The 16,393-nt window shown below is 30.9% G+C and overlaps 1 protein-coding gene and 1 long non-coding RNA gene across 4 annotated transcripts in view; one reads left to right on the top strand and one right to left on the bottom strand.

The window, feature by feature from the left end:
- The first annotated feature begins 4,800 nt into the window (after positions 1-4,800).
- Positions 4,801-9,101, top strand: LOC127718429 (uncharacterized). The gene is made up of 2 exons (XR_007989819.1): positions 4,801-5,299; positions 7,960-9,101. It is a non-coding gene; the product is annotated as an uncharacterized LOC127718429 (long non-coding RNA).
- A 2,255-nt stretch (positions 9,102-11,356) lies between these two features.
- Positions 11,357-16,393, bottom strand: part of LOC127718426 (uncharacterized) — a 28,821-nt gene continuing 23,784 nt past the window's right edge. For all 3 annotated transcript variants that reach the window (XR_007989816.1, XR_007989815.1, XM_052224444.1), the window contains exons 3-4: positions 15,823-15,902; positions 11,357-11,506 (exon numbers count right to left, since the gene is read on the bottom strand). Coding sequence is in view for 1 of the 3 variants with exons in the window: in XM_052224444.1 (XP_052080404.1) it covers positions 11,390-11,506; positions 15,823-15,902 (197 nt within the window). In the remaining 2 variants the exon portion in view is untranslated. The remainder of the gene's footprint in view (positions 11,507-15,822; positions 15,903-16,393) is intronic.

Here is a 16,393-nt window from a genome sequence, read left to right as displayed (position 1 = left end):
GTCTAAACCGAAAACCTGGCTAAACCAAACATGTTCTTAAGCCCAGTCATATAGAATTGTTTCCGTTCTAAACCTGATGAAACCGAACATCTGCCAAAAACCAAACAAAATCTAAAGTCCCGAAGAGGTTCGGTTTAGACAGGTTTCACTGTTTTGCATCGATATTTAATGAACTGTTGTACTACTAACTGTCACTTTAATTGACATGAGACGACATACTCCTATGCGATTCAGGTCACTTAAATTTAAATGAGACGACATACTCTCATGCGAGTCAGTTTTTTTCAGTTATGATAGTTATTCATATTGAGAAGTTTTGTAATTATTTTTCAGAACTAGGTAGCAGGTTCAACCAGAGAATAAGAAAACACAAAGTTTCAAAATCCAAAATTCCAAATCAATTAAATCATACAAAAACACATCTGATTCGTTGTATCAATTTTAAGAGCATTTACTTAGTTATACCTCTTGTCCTGTTGACTTATTTATGACACTCTAGTCTGAAGAACTTGCGATATTTCATTATACATGATTGAGGTGCCATTAAGTAGGTGATGTATTTAATGTTTAACTTCACGTGACGGTATATACTAACTTTTTGTGGTAATATTTGTGAATACATGTCAATGATATAAAGTGATACAACAGATATCAACGGGATGTTCAAATTCATAAGTCGAAAATAAATGCCATGGCTGGAAAAGAAAACAAAACGACCAAAAGACAAATAACTGTATACAGAAACAACATAAAAAACTAAAAATTGCTCAGGGTGCCACATGTGGAGCAGGATCTGCTTACCCTTACAGAGCACCTGAGATCACCCCCAGTTTTTTGGTAGGGTTCGTGTTGCTCAGTCTTTAGTTTTCTATGATGAGTTTTGTGTACTATTGTTTGTCTGTTTGTTTTTTTTTTGTTTTTTAGCCATGGCGTTGTTAGTTTATTTTCGACTTATGAGTACAAACCCGGTAATAAGTCTAATTTGGTAGGTCACATTCGGGAAAGGGGGGACGGGATTGTAGTTACGACATTAGGAACATATCCACTATCATCTGTGAAACGGATATTCCATAACGGTCAACCAACTCGTGATGGCGTCCGTAAATGATATAACACTTTTCAGTATCTTTATACTATTGTAAAACTCATCAAAGATTCTAAGTTATTGATTTATACAACAGACATGCGTTTCAGCTACACAAGTTTCATCATCGACTCTCAAATGAAAAAAGTTTGAAACCAAAATCGAAAAAAAAAAATACCCCAAAATTCTCAAATATAAACCTTTCTTCGGTAAAACAATCAAACAATTTTATCCTTTAGTAAAGAAAATATTTTACCATTAATGTTATATAAACGCTGACTGTAAGGCTGGTGATACCTTCAGGGTAGAGACGCCTACCAGCAATTGTATTTATGTCGCTTAATCTTTAAATAGCAGTTGTTACTCAAAGAGGCAGGGCAAATGTCCCCTGAATTTGTTTCAACCATAGGGTAAATTCCTTAAGATTTATTTGATTCATAAGGTCCCTCGCATTAGTATTTTTTTCATTTAGATCAAGAGGGGTTTCACTACTCAGCAACAAGAAGCGTCACGTTTAGAAGGGTCATAAAGCGACAAGAAGGGACAAGAAGCGACAAGAAGAATAATTTAACGACAAAAGACTAATTAAGCGACAAGAAAAACTTATTACTAATTATTTCACATAAATAATTATGAAAATATACATGTATTTTCATTATTTAATTTGACTTCTTGACGCTTTCTGTCTCTAATAAGTGAGACCGGATCAAGAGTAATAATTTGCCTTTTGATGGAGGTACGATATTAATATTGCACAATACAAGAACCATATTCTTTTTGGATGATACCAAAATACATCTACGCATGCGCCACATTTTGGAATAAACGTTGTATGTAATAAGACTTATTGTTCGAGAAGTATTTTATTCAAAACTTTTGAGATTATAAAAATCAAAAATTGCATTAACAGTCTTAACCTGAATGAGGGAAAAAATGTGACGCATACTTCAATAAAACGGCAAACTTACGATACACAAAAGTAAACATACGGTTCTCAATAAAATAAAAGGCTTATTGACCAACCTCCTCCATTTGTCACTGTAAATTCAGAAATTATTGCGATGTTTTTATAATTGCGAAAAATGCGACAGGGTTATAATCGCAATAATTCAAACTCGCATTTTGAAATTTTTTATATGAATTAAACAGGATTTTTCTCAATATCGCAAAAATTAAAATCGCATTTTAGTCTAAAATGATAAAATCGCAATAATAAATGCAGGCAATTATTTCTGAATTTACAGTAGCTTTATTATTACAAGTGCCGTAAAGAGCTTGATGCATGATATGTGTGCTACAAAAATATTGATTGTTAAATGGGCAAATTTCGTCCAAATATTGGTAAGTATTTTTTTTAAGATATCTAAAGAGTAGTTTGTTGTACGGTCTTAACAGTGATTCACAACAGGATCAATAGCTGACCAAAAATGTGTATTTACATCTTTGTTCAATTGATTATGACATTCACTATCTTGCGATAAGTTCATTTATGCATTTCTAATAGGTGGGTAAATGTGTTTAAACAAGTATTTTTTACGATCTCTGATGTTGTTAGGTTGTCATTCAAAAAAGAATACAACATTAATTGTGTTCATCCCCGATCGTAATGTGCTGTTCTTAACTTCAACAAGCCAGACGAAATGGCATGCAGAAATATAACAATGAGTTTAAAATTCAAGAACGGTATTAGTCTGACAAGTACTCTTAAGAGCCAATCCGCCAGAAAACCATGCAAAATTCAGAAAATCGTCCAAATCGACAATCACAACTTGACAAATTTTTATACATCATCTTAATCCTTGACATAAAATAAAAGAATTTGACCACTTAATTTTCCCAGAATCGTATCTATTTTTAGCAACAGCCTCATTTGCATAATTCTGTAAATTCATAATGAAACCAAGGAAAAATCCAACTTTTTTATGCCTTTTAAGAATGACCCAGAAGCATATTAAATGGGGTAGTTGAGTTTTTAGAGTAATGTCAGCTGAAACTCATCCATTTTACTATGTTATGATCAATACAAATGAAAATTTAAACGATTTGGCACATTGCCAGGAGCAGGGACACAAAGGCGGGGTTTTTCATACATGAATTTACGTGGTTTTCATTCGCTTCTATCTTGCAAGACCCATTCCGGATTTGTTTGCAACTTATATCGGTTTTAACTATGGGGTATGTTTTATATCAAAACAAAATATTAAGCTTGGCAAATGACTATTATATGTTAATTTATGCCTTGGAAGAATGGTGATTTTAGTCCCAAATTGACACATTTTGATTTTGATTTTAATTAAATTCTAAACACAATTGGTACTAAAATGGCTCATAAAATCATTCGAACAAGTAAATCAATTTGTCTGAAAAATGAAATAAGACGTATTTGTACTGCAAGTCCAAAAATCAATAAATTGTCTGAAACCAGGGAGTCCATCTTTTATGCTCTTCCATTGACTTATCTCCCTTGGGTAAGATCTCAAACATGTCAGCTCCCAGTGATGGTTTGGCAGACAAATGTTTACAGTGAAGTTTGTGACTTAAAAATTCTAGGATTGGCATGTGGGCTATCCCAGCCTTATACATCTACATATTACAAACTATTTAAGATATCTGAATGCACTAAAGACCAAAATAGCATTTCCAAAAAAAATAATTAAAATGTACTGCCAAGAAATTTGACAATCATGACAATAATTTAGTGAATAAACATGATAAATATTGATTGGAAAAATAATTCCATGAACAGCAAAAAGTGTTTTTAGATTTCAACGAGCAAAACAAAAGTATTCTAAATCATTCTTCGTAAAAAAAAAAAAAAGGAGAGTGAGTTGAACCACCTTGCTCGCACCAAAATTGAGATTGAGAGTGTCAAAACTGCTCTGGCGCACCATCAATAAATCAACGACACTCTCTCTACCGTGGTATTGAAACCAGCATTGGTAATCAAACATATTCATACAGATACAGACTACCAGTCATCTACATTTAGGAAGTCTGAATAATACTGAAAACTATGGTGTAGAATTTCCAACAGGACTCCTTATTTTATATAAGACAAGGAGTGGTTTATTTTCCCATGGTTGTTACATCATCTTGTCTTTGAATATGCTTGAAGTACAGGGACTTTTATGGAATTCATTGACATGATAGTCAAGCAAGATGTCAACATCTCGTCCAACCCTCTTCCAGCAAAGCCAAAGCTGACCAAGGATCTTCACCCTTTCAAAACAGGCTGTATACAGGACGAGTTATTCCAGTAGAAACAGGTACAAATCTTACAATCAATTTTCATTTGTTCCATATAGTCAATCTGAAATTAGGGGACCAACAATTGATACATTAGTTGGATTAAAAAAGGGGGGGATGTTGAAGGGGCATGTGAATATTCTTTTACACCTGACCTGTTTCTAAGACATCTTATTTATTTCCTATGGCAAAGTGCAAGCAAATAATTTATATCTGTATATACATTGTTCTGTCTTGGGACCATTTGATTAAAAAAGCAAGGGGGAGGGTTAGAATGGTCAAAATATTTATGTCCTTGTCAGCTTAGGACAGAATTTTAATTTTCAAGCTATTAACCAGGGTACAATATATATTTATTTTCTGCTTTAAAAAATCAATTTATAGACCAGAATCATGATAATAATCAAAATCTATTTCAACATATTCAACGTTTAGCAGGTCAGGTTTTTATTCTCTTCCCCTAAGTTATATTTCCAGTTCTTACTGGAAGTTGTTCAGCTCTTTGTCTACTAAAAAAAAATTTCATCTCGTGGAAAAGCCTCCTACAAATACATGTTTTACATACAACAAACTGTACATGTAACACTAGACAACTTTATCCAGAGAATAATATTTTTTTAATGAACTAATAGGCCATGGAGACTAAAAAAATCAAAAGCATTGCAAACTTTTGTAAAGTTCAATTTTAGGACCCTACATGTACGTGTACATGTATGTAGATTACTTATAGAGCCCTTTTTAAAAGAAAAAACATACATTTAAACTACATGCACAGTGATGCTACACTACCCTACATTTCCTGTCTGATATATTTTATTTCATGTAAAACAAAATTGAAGAATTATTTTATAGTTTAACACTTTTTATTTGTAGGGCTATATATATGCAAGCAATGCTCAATTAAGATGAATTTTTGTAAAAGTGACAATAGCCAGGTCAAACTAAATACATGTATAGAAGAAGATATTGGTAAGTTATTATTAACTTGTATATTAATTTAACTCTTTGTATAACATGGTAATCATACAAAGTATATGTAATCACTTATATAATAACATAATTATACAATTACATGTTATACATTTGTACATCAGTTTTATTAAACAGGTCTTTGTTAACTTGGTTTTCCCATTGAAAAATCACTTTGCTAATTTTAATTTGTAGTACTATATTGGGCAGCTCCTATAGTTTCCATTCAATAAATAACAATGACTAATGAACTGTTCATACATTCCATTTCAATTATTTTATTTATTAATACGTATTACTTTTACTGTTAAGTCAGTTTTTTGTGATATCCATTTTACGTGACTCTGTATTTTGTATCCCGTCATACTTTGAACGACAAAATTATTTTATGTCTACCTGTGCGAATTTCAAAAGCGCGATTTTACGCCAGTACTTAAAACCTTCCATCCTTTATGGGTGGATTTTACATAGATATATAAAATCGTATAATATAAGCAAAATGAGGATGTTAAATTTGATGTATGCCTTTTTGTGCTTCTTCGTTACATTTGTTTGCTTTTATAGTGATTAAGATGATAACACAATGTTGACTGCTGTACCCCTATTTTTCACAATTTTACCTATTGTGTCTGTTTGTTTTGTTCAAGCATCGTTGTCAATATAATGGAATTTGATGCGACTGTCATACAAGTGAGAGGTTTATTATCTTGCTATAAAAACAGGTTCAATCCACCATTTTCTACATAAGAAAATGCCTGTACCAAGTCAGGAATATGACAGTTGTTATCCATTCGTTTGATGTGTTTGAACTTTTGATTTTGCCATTTGATTGGGGACTTTCCTTTTTGAATTTTCCTCTGAGTTCAGTATTTTTGTGATTTTACTTTTTCAAATATAAAAGGGGGAGATTTTTATTGGTACTTTTGAAGATATTTCACCTGTTCGATTAATTGATTGGTTGTTGGTAATGCTAATGTCCAATGGCAAATAGTTCATGCATGTTTAGGACAAGAACAAATTAAAATAAAACATTAGTTGGGTTCTTAATATGCTAAATCTAACAATGTATTTAATTAATTTATGATGTTGCAATTGGGCCCCATTTTAAATTGGTTCACATTGATTTCAAAATGGTCCAAATTTTTTTTTCTTATTTCTACACAAGTTGAATTCTTGAGGTTCTTTTGATATACAAAATGCAAATGTTTTATATTTAGATTTTTAATTTTGGTCCGGTTTTCAAATTTGTCCACATTTTAAAGTCCAAAGGGTCCAAATTTTAACTTAGTTTAATTTTAACAAAACTTGAACTCTAATTACAATGAATTAGGGTTCTTTGAATGATAAATAGAAATAATCAAATATCCTGAATATAAATATGTACTTAGATTTATGATTTTGGTCCCAGTTTTCAAGTTGGTTCAAATGGGGTCCATAATTTAACTGTGTTTGATTTCAACAATAATTTTAAAGATGCTGATTCAGCCTGAATCTAACCTGTATTTAGTTTTTGGGCCCTATTTTGAAATTGGTTTACATTGAGGTCCAAAGGGTCCAAAATTAAACTAAATTTTAAATCTTAATTTGATCTTGGGGTTCTCTGATATGCTGAATCTATTAAACTTTATCTTTATACCATATTTATTCTGTGTTAGAAACCTATTCTTTGTCAAATATTTAATCCCATTACAAATTTAGAGCTGTTATACATTGTGTAGCTTGAATGTTCTGTCCAAACTTGCATTTTTTCTTCATCTTCCACAAAATTTGTCCTTTTCTGAGATAACTGGTGTTATCTTTTTAAATGAAACTTTAGTGAAAACAAAGCACAATATGTGGATGATTATCTGATGTCAAACATTTTCAAAATGGCCACCAAGGATGGCACAAATTTCAACACTGGTTAATTTAATGAAAATTGTTAATTAGGGATAGTCGTGGTAGTTTGACTTGCTTAACAAAGTAAGGTTGTTTTTTCTTCCAAAATGGCAAACATTTTCAAGATGGCCTTATATGAAAATTGACATTAAGGAATTATAGCACTTTTGACATGCCAACAAAACAATGAAATTTTTTTTTAAAGATGGACACAGCAAATAAAGGGTAAAATTTTCAATTTTGTTGAGTTTGATTTTAAAGAATATTGATATTTAGCTGTACTTTGACACAGAGAACAGATATAAAGATGGCCACCATTTCAAAGATTGTCACTAAAAGCGGTCAAATTATCACCATTGTCTGTTTTCAATGTAAAATTATATTGAGAGGTAATTTGACATGCCAAACGAAATGGACGCAATTTTCATTATTGTAAGGATGTTAAGGGCTATTTGGACATGCTTAAAAGGAGTGGATAATAACTATTCTGCAAAAATGATTTGGCCTTAGTTTGGAGAATTTTGTAATTGCATCCACTTACAGTAAAAGTTTTATTTCCTGTCAGTGGTATATATGAAATTAAAAAAAAATGTGGTATGATTGCCAATGAGAACAAATGACATAGAAGTAAAGCTATAGGTCTTCATACACCATATTGCCTTCAACAATGAGCAAGACCTATACTGCATATATATTCAGCCATAAAAGGCCCCAAAATAAGAAAATGAAAAAATATGAAAACTAACAGCCTGATTTATGTATGTATGTTTTGTGGTTTTCAGATCTAGACTCGCATCTAACCTTTCTGTCAGTGTCAACAACAACTGAACTTTCACAGCAGTCAACATCAGATTGGGAGACTGATAATGCTTCTAACAGAAACAATTTCAACCAACCAAACAAGCAACAGAAACTTTCCAACTTTAAAACATCAGTTAAATCTTCCATGGGATGATGTCTCAAAAAATAACAGTTCATCATTTATGGAGATTTTAATGTTATAGTTTTTCTTTTACAAGAAAGTTAATGTACACTTGTTTTATAGTAAAACCTATAGCCATTCAAGTATAAAAAAACCAATTCAACTTTATTGAAATTTGAAGATTCATATGACTTATTTTAATTCTGTTATCTCCGAGGATGTGATGTAGAGCATTATAGGTACAGTAATCTTAACAGCTATCCAATTTCATTTAAAATTCTTTATAAATTTTGCACTGGTATATATAGACTAAGTAATTTGTTTTTCGTCTAGTTATGGGATTTTTTTTTAGAAGCATTTATGATTTTCATGTTTGTATTGACCACATTGCAGCAACATAGATATAGGTACCTGGCAAATCTTGCCTTGTTAGCATACTAGGCTCAAAGGGGCATAAAAAAATTTCCATCAACAAGTGTCTGTTAAAATCATCTGTTTACAGTTTTCACTTTTAAACCATCATCTTAATAACTTTAGAAGAAGTGTCATACTTATACATATGTATACAAAATTTAAAAACTTTTCAATATATATATATATATATATATATATATTGATAAAAACTATCAACATGACAAGATCTAAATACCCAACATTTTTCTGAAAAATTGAACATAACATCTATGAGCTATTGTCCCTGAAATGTGTAAATTTACAAATTTTCACAGTTTTCTGCTACTATCCGACAACTATATCAATATATTATAAGAATAAATTGCAAAAGTGGTCAGAAGAAACTTTTTTTTTACAGTCTGAACTTATTCTGAATTGTTTAACTTCTAATTTAAATTGATTGCGTTTGAAATATGTGTTTTTTATCGTTTTAGGTGCACAATTTGTCAATACGATCTATTTCGGCCCCTGGGAGCCTCTAGATTTATAATGAATAATTTGTATTTATGTATGATTATTTTCTTAATGTATTAAATGAAACATTAATTACTCTTTTCCATTTGTTGTTATACTTATTTATAAGTCCAGATCCTATCATATGTCAGTAGTTACAAATTAGACGGCAAAATTGAGAAAATTTGAATATGCAGGTTACCCCATTTTGTTGTGGCATATACCAGACACCAACATTATTTGCCGAGCTTGATATTTTTTTTGATTGGGTATATATAGTTATACTTTGCAAGTAGATATGTTGTTTTACAATAATAAACGGGTCTTGGAGTATTTTGGCTCTGAAAGATGACCAAAATCAGCTATTTTGGACATGTAGCTAAATAAGACATATTGAAACAGTTAGATTATACATACACATAATAGACAGCATTGTTAATTCTATGCATTCTTACACTTAAAGTGATGTATTATTAGGAACAACTATCAAAAAATTATAAATGTTACCATATTTTTTTATTTAAACCAGCGAAATATGCCAAAAAAGGCTTATTTTTGCTGTTTTCGAGCAATTTCATCTGTTAAAACATGGCGCTCAAAAAATATCCAGATCAGTTCAATATTTTCCCAAAAAAATGTGTGTGGTTATTTACATTACTAAGGTGCACCAATATGCCAAATATGAACTCATTTGGAAAAAGTGACATTCGGACGGTTTTGCATGGTTTTCTGGCAGATTGGCTCTTAAAAAATCTAGAATTCTAATCCAAATCTTTAATCAAAATCATGTCACTTTTGCAGTAATATCAAAACTTTTGATTAGCAAAGCTACGCCTTACACATCTACTTCCGTTGCTCAATGGTCAATCAAGTACATTGTCTCTTTAAACAGAGGTTATTTTTACTAAAATGGGAGTCGAAAATAAAGATTCCTTGTTACAAGTCATGAGAAAATACACTTTGTGAAAAAAACCACAATGATTACAACCACAAAATACGTTGAAGATGATATCATCAAAATGCTAGACATTTGTTATCTACAACATATTTGCTGAGTTTAGTGGATTGATGTTACAACTTCAGACAGTCGGTATTTTAATGAGCACTAGTTTATGCACCACCACTACCCGACTGTATTCATAAGAAGCTGAACTCATACAGAACATTATAAAAGACAGAAATAAAACATCTAGCAAAGTTTTTTAATCCTGTCATCCCATTACCAATATTATTTTAGTGGTTAATTCCAATTAAGGTTTTTAAATTATAAACTGGAAGATCCGATTTGAATATTGATCTGTTTATAGATATTGACACAGATGGACGACAAAGTCTAAGACAAACGTGATGATTTCAATTTTCAAAAAGTCAACTTCCAATTCAACTGCAGTAACATACCTTCTTACCCTTCGTATGACTTTAAAATGTCACATTTTAACAACACGGTTATATATCTTAAGACACTATTATGATCGACTTATCCGTAATTTCGCCGATTGTGAACTAACTCCATTCGTGGCAATTTGACTAAGTGTGGATTTGTGTGATAAAATACAAAAATAAGTAAGCAATGAACGAGGTTATTAAATGGAATATATGCTTTTTTGTACTTTTTGGTTAAATATTTGTTCGTTTTTGTTGTAATTAAGATTGTGACACGGTGTTGACTGAGGTACCCCTATTTTACATTTTTACCTATTTTTTCTGTTTGTTTTATTCACACATCGTTGTCAATATAATGGAATTTGATGCAACTGTCATACAAGTGAGAGGTTCAGCGCTATAAAACCAGGTTCAATCCACCATTTTCTACAAAATGCTTGTACCAATTCAGGAATATGACAGTTGTTGTCCATTCGTTTGATGTGTTTGTGCTTTTGATTTTGCCATTTGATTAGGGACTTTCCGTTTTGGATTTTCCTCGGAGTTCAGAATTTTTGTGATTAAACTTTTTGCATGATATATGACAAAAAAATGTATGATGCTTCCCTTCTCACTCCTCTCTAAATGTTCATGCGATTTCCTGAGTTTTAGTTTGTTACCTATATTGGTATCCTCTGAATCGATGTATGAGTTTTGAACATCGTTAAATTACTCTTGCGAAAATTGACAACAGATTGTATAATGACAGTATATATCAATAGAAAAACACAAACTCATGGTCGGGAATCGGCTAATTTTTCATGATATTTGCATCATAAATTTTACCGATTCAGTTAAACAGAATGCAGGAATCGTATATCTTAGAACTAAGTCTAATGATGCCATAAAAATATATCAAAATAAAGCAGTTTTCAATATACTATTAATATGATACATTTTTCAAAATATTTGTAACCGGAATTGACCGATTGGCATACGTAATATCACTTTGCACTCATATTTTATTTTGTTTTCTTATATATTATTATAGTTGTCATTACTGCGATCATGCCAAACAATATCACAGCAACACATCCTGCCAAAAGAAATTCGCCTCTTACATGTCTTAAACCATGTCTCTGAAAAATATAAATTAGCTACAAGTTAAAGCGAAACAAAACTACACAAGTATAGAAACAATACATTTTAAAAGATATATAAATGTAAAGATAAGAACAGCTTTTGGAGACAAATAAAAACTACTATCGGTATAATGAATATAAAATAAATGAAAGCTATTGTAATTACGATTTTCTTGTTTGAATTGTGTCACATTTTCAAACTGTTAGAAATGTCGGCGGTTTTTCAGCTTGCTCTGGTTTTTATCATTGTTAAAAGCAGTACGTTGAACTATAGTTGCTAAGCTAACATCCACGTCAATTGGTCTCCAGTGGGTAGTTGTCTCATTAACTATCATACCACATATCATTGTTCTATGTGATAATGATTATTGTTTTAGATTACGAAAAAACACCAAATCTAAGAAATAGTATAAAGGCGGAATGATTTAAAATAACACCTAAAAAATAACTGCTACATCTAAGACATACGACTAAGGTTGAATAATATACAATAAGTATGAGGAAAAAAAATATAGGGGGGAAGAATGATATAAAATAAAAACTAGGAAAAAACTAATACATCTAAGATGTAGTACATAGATCGGAATGATATAAAATAAAAACAAAAAATAACCAGTAAATCCTAAGAATCGAATATAGAGTGGACTGAAATAAAATGAAAAAAAAAAAAAAAAAAAAAAAAAACATGAAAAACCCGCCACATCTGAGGAAGTTCATGGGGTTTAATGATATGAAATAAAAAAAATGGTAAATTACAATACATTTTTGAAAAAGGACATAAGGTGGAATTATATGAAAAAGCAGCCAGTGAATAACCAATAAATCTTATACATCTTAGAATAAGGAAATAAGGGGGATGAATGATATTATTAACAACTGAGAAATAAGTCATATTTATAAGAAAAAGACATAGGGAGGAATGTAATAAAATCAAAAATAGGAAAAAACAAAACCAACTAGTAAATAGAATAAATGTCGGAATGATATAATAAAACTCGGAAATAATCAATGCATCTAAGAATTAATACATAGATTGGTACAATATACAACAACTACTACATTTACGAAGCAACCAATACATATAGGGAATAGGATACAGGATAGTTTGATATAAAATAACTACTAGTAAATAGTACATAGGGTGGAATGATATAAACTAAAGGCTAGGAAATAACCACCACATCTAAGACATAGTATATAGGATGGAATGGTATTATATAGGTCCTAGGATATAACCAAAACATCAAAGAAATAAGACAAAGATTGAAATTATATACAATAACTACTAGGAAATGACAAAAAACTTCTGTGAAATAAGACATAAATCAGAATTACACACAATAACTTCTAGGAAATAACCATTACATCTGAGAAATAAGACAAACACAGTAACTGTTAGGAATCATATACAATAAATAGAGAATATCATATGGCTTTTTCAATATCACATCCGTATCAACCCCAGACACCAATATAATCCCAAGAAATCTGCTCGAGGGATTATATTGGTTGAGGGTTGATACGGTGTGTAATATTGAAAAAGCCAGATCATATACACTTTATTATATACCTCAAATAGATGTTTTTATGTACATGACGTTGTACAGATTAGGGGTTTGATAAAGCCTTTTGCAACAGTGACTGATATCGATGACGTGACGTGATACAGATTAAAGGTGTGATAAAGCCTTTGCAACCGTGACTGCTATCGATATCACCACGGGTGGCTGATACAGTACGATTGCAATTGGTCGTATTATACATACAGTTTATATGTATTTACCACTAAGTATAAAATAACTACAAAGAAATAAACTAAAGATCGAAGAAATAAGACAAAGATTAAAATTATAAACAACTACTACTAGGAAATGATTAAAACATCTAATAAACAGAATACAGGGTGGAAGGATAAAAACGTACAAAAAATGAAAATAACCACATCTAAGAATAGGGGTATATAGTGGGATATTATAATAGAATACTAGGAAAAAATCAATTCATCTTAGAAATAAGACACAGATTCAGATTGGAATTGAATAAAACAACAACTAGAAAATAACCAATTAATCTAAGAAATATTATATAGGTTGGAATGATTATAAACAGATACAATAAAATAACCATTGCATCTAATAAAAAGGGCATAGATTTGACTTATGTAAAATTATAACTAGGAAATATACCGTACATCATAGATATAGTATATAGGGTGGAATAATATATAATAAAAACTAGGAAATAACCACCATATCTAAAAAAACATGATATATAGTGGAATGATATAAAATAAAAACTATGAAATTAACAACATATATAAGAAACATGATATGTGGTGGAATGATATAAAATAAAAACAAGGAATATGTTTGAATTTTGATTGACATGTTGATTTTTTAAATATATGTTACTTTTTAAAAATAACTACCAAGGCAAATATCTAAAGCTCACAGTTGAAATGCAAGAGCACATGCACATAATCCACTACCCCTAGGTAGCCATATCTCCAAGAAAGATTGCATCCCTTATGTAGTATATGATTAAGTTTCTTGAAACAATTTTTTGCACAAAGGAGAAGGTCCGATAAGAGCTAATTTTGGACTAAAATTTAAAGTCCTTCGGATGAAAGATTTTGACATTTTTTAAACTCTTAAGTGTCTACTTCAGTCGATTCAATTAGTTGATGTAAAAGATTTGAACTGATTTGGTCATTAAAGACGCTCAAATTCAAGCTTAAATATGAAAAATCTATCAAATATGCCATAAAACGTCACTTTTCACACGGTTTTTGTATAAAAATGTAAGTGGCTGCACTCGTGTTCATTTATATATGGTATGTATTATCATCAATTACAACATATATATTTAAATATTAAGACTGAACACAAGCGCGGTCACATCAATTTTAGACTAAAATCGCTACAACATTGAGCATGATATTAGGCATAGTGAACTCACAATCAATTATCTTTCTTTTTATTTGTTGTTACAAAATATGGTTATAATCAACTATACAGTATGATTAAGCGTCCGCAAACTACATTTCTGCACAAATTTTAGTTTGATTTTAGCAACTAGGACCTTGATCTTAGACATTATGACTTCAAAATCAATAGGGATCTACCTTTCAATACGTATTACCGTATGATAATAAGCTCATTATACTATACCAGGATTAAAATTTTGAACGCAAAACGCGCGTTCCGTATACAAAAGACTAATCAGTGACGTTCAAATCAAAAAAGTTAAAAGGCCAAATAAAGTACGAAGTTGAAGCGCATTGAGGACCAAAAATTCTGAAAGATTTTGCCAAATACAGCTAAGGTAATCTATATGTAATCAAATAATATTATGTAATATTTGATTTATTCTCCGGAAACAATTTTTTTTTACACACTTTTTTTTTTTTAAAGTAACTAGGACCTTGACTTTTAAAATAGTGATCACTAACTCAGTAGGTCAGATAATCTGCACACATTTCTGACTATCTTAAACATACTTTGACCATGGTATAAGCATACTAAATTCAATGTCCCCCGCGTTGCACGTATTTTATCTATCTAGGAGCAATAACTTAAAAAAAAACATTTTTTTGTTGTTCTTTAAAACAATTTATAAATAAAAAGCGAGCGCGAGGGACAAAATTTTTTTTTATATTGAATACTAAATATTTAAAACAGACCTTCAAGGTCATTACTTATAGTATAGTGCCCTATAAGTTTTATAAAAAAGTGTACCCGTGAAAGCGCTAAACAGGTCATTTTTCATAAATTTAATATTTCCAAGGGTCATAACTCTTTTAAAAAAAGCGATCGTCCACCATTATAGAACTTGTCCGAGATATTGCTGATATTAACCTATAGTATTATAAAAGTCTCTCAGGAATTGTACCTGTGAGAGTGCTAACAAGAACGGACGGACGCCCGGTGTTTCTATATCCCCCGCAACGCGTTGCGCGGGGGACAATAACGAATTTAAAATTATTCTATGTTAACATATCTATCAAACTCAGGTTACAGTACGATATAAAAAATAAAAAAGCAAGAATACCGAACTCCATGGAAAATTCAATAAGTCACTTATCAAATGTCAAAACGAAAAGTTCAAACACATCTAACGAATGGAAAACATCTGTCACAAATTCTTGACTTGGTACAGGCATGTCCTTATGTAGAAAATGGTGGATTAAACCCGGTTTTTGTAGCTAGCTAAACCTCTCACTTGTTTAAAATACTGAAAAATTATACGGAAACAAAGATGACACATAGATTGTCGGAGAATAATAGATAGACAGAAGTCATGTATAATCTTACATGCTCATTTTCTTCTTTTCCTGATTCCTTAGTTACGCCTAAAATAGCTCCTAATTCCGTCGTCCCAACAACAAATTTATCTACAATGATAAAAAGCATGTTTTATGTGTATATAATTGTGTGATACATATATATATCTTTAGATTATTAAATCAATTTTAAAGTTTTGAACATTCTCTAATTGGTTTTGAATTTAGAAAAAAATGAAAGATATCCAGTTTACTTCAACTGGAAGAAACAAAACGTCATAATGTTGGGTTATAGCTAGCTTAAACTCTGCGTAAAATAAAGTTTTGAGAAATTGTTTCATTATCAAAAAACAAAATGTTCCAATCCAGTCAGGCGATAATTATTTTTCCAGTAAAGATTACTTCGTGACCTAACTATTGACTCTCATGCAGAAGGGATTTTGATTGAACAGTTTATTACGTTTAACTTCATCCCAAATTTATACCATTGGAAAATAACTCATCAAACACACCAGGTTTTCGTCTACAAAAGACTCATGAGGGACGCTCGAATGAAAAATGAAAAAGACCAAATAAAGTACGAAGAAAAAGAGCATTAAGGA

This window comes from Mytilus californianus, unplaced genomic scaffold (assembly GCF_021869535.1).
Source record: "Mytilus californianus isolate M0D057914Y unplaced genomic scaffold, xbMytCali1.0.p SCAF_10, whole genome shotgun sequence".
NCBI lineage: Eukaryota > Metazoa > Mollusca > Bivalvia > Mytilida > Mytilidae > Mytilus > Mytilus californianus.
The sequence above is the reverse complement of the archived record's forward strand: the minus strand, read 5'-3'. Positions and strand labels throughout refer to the sequence as shown.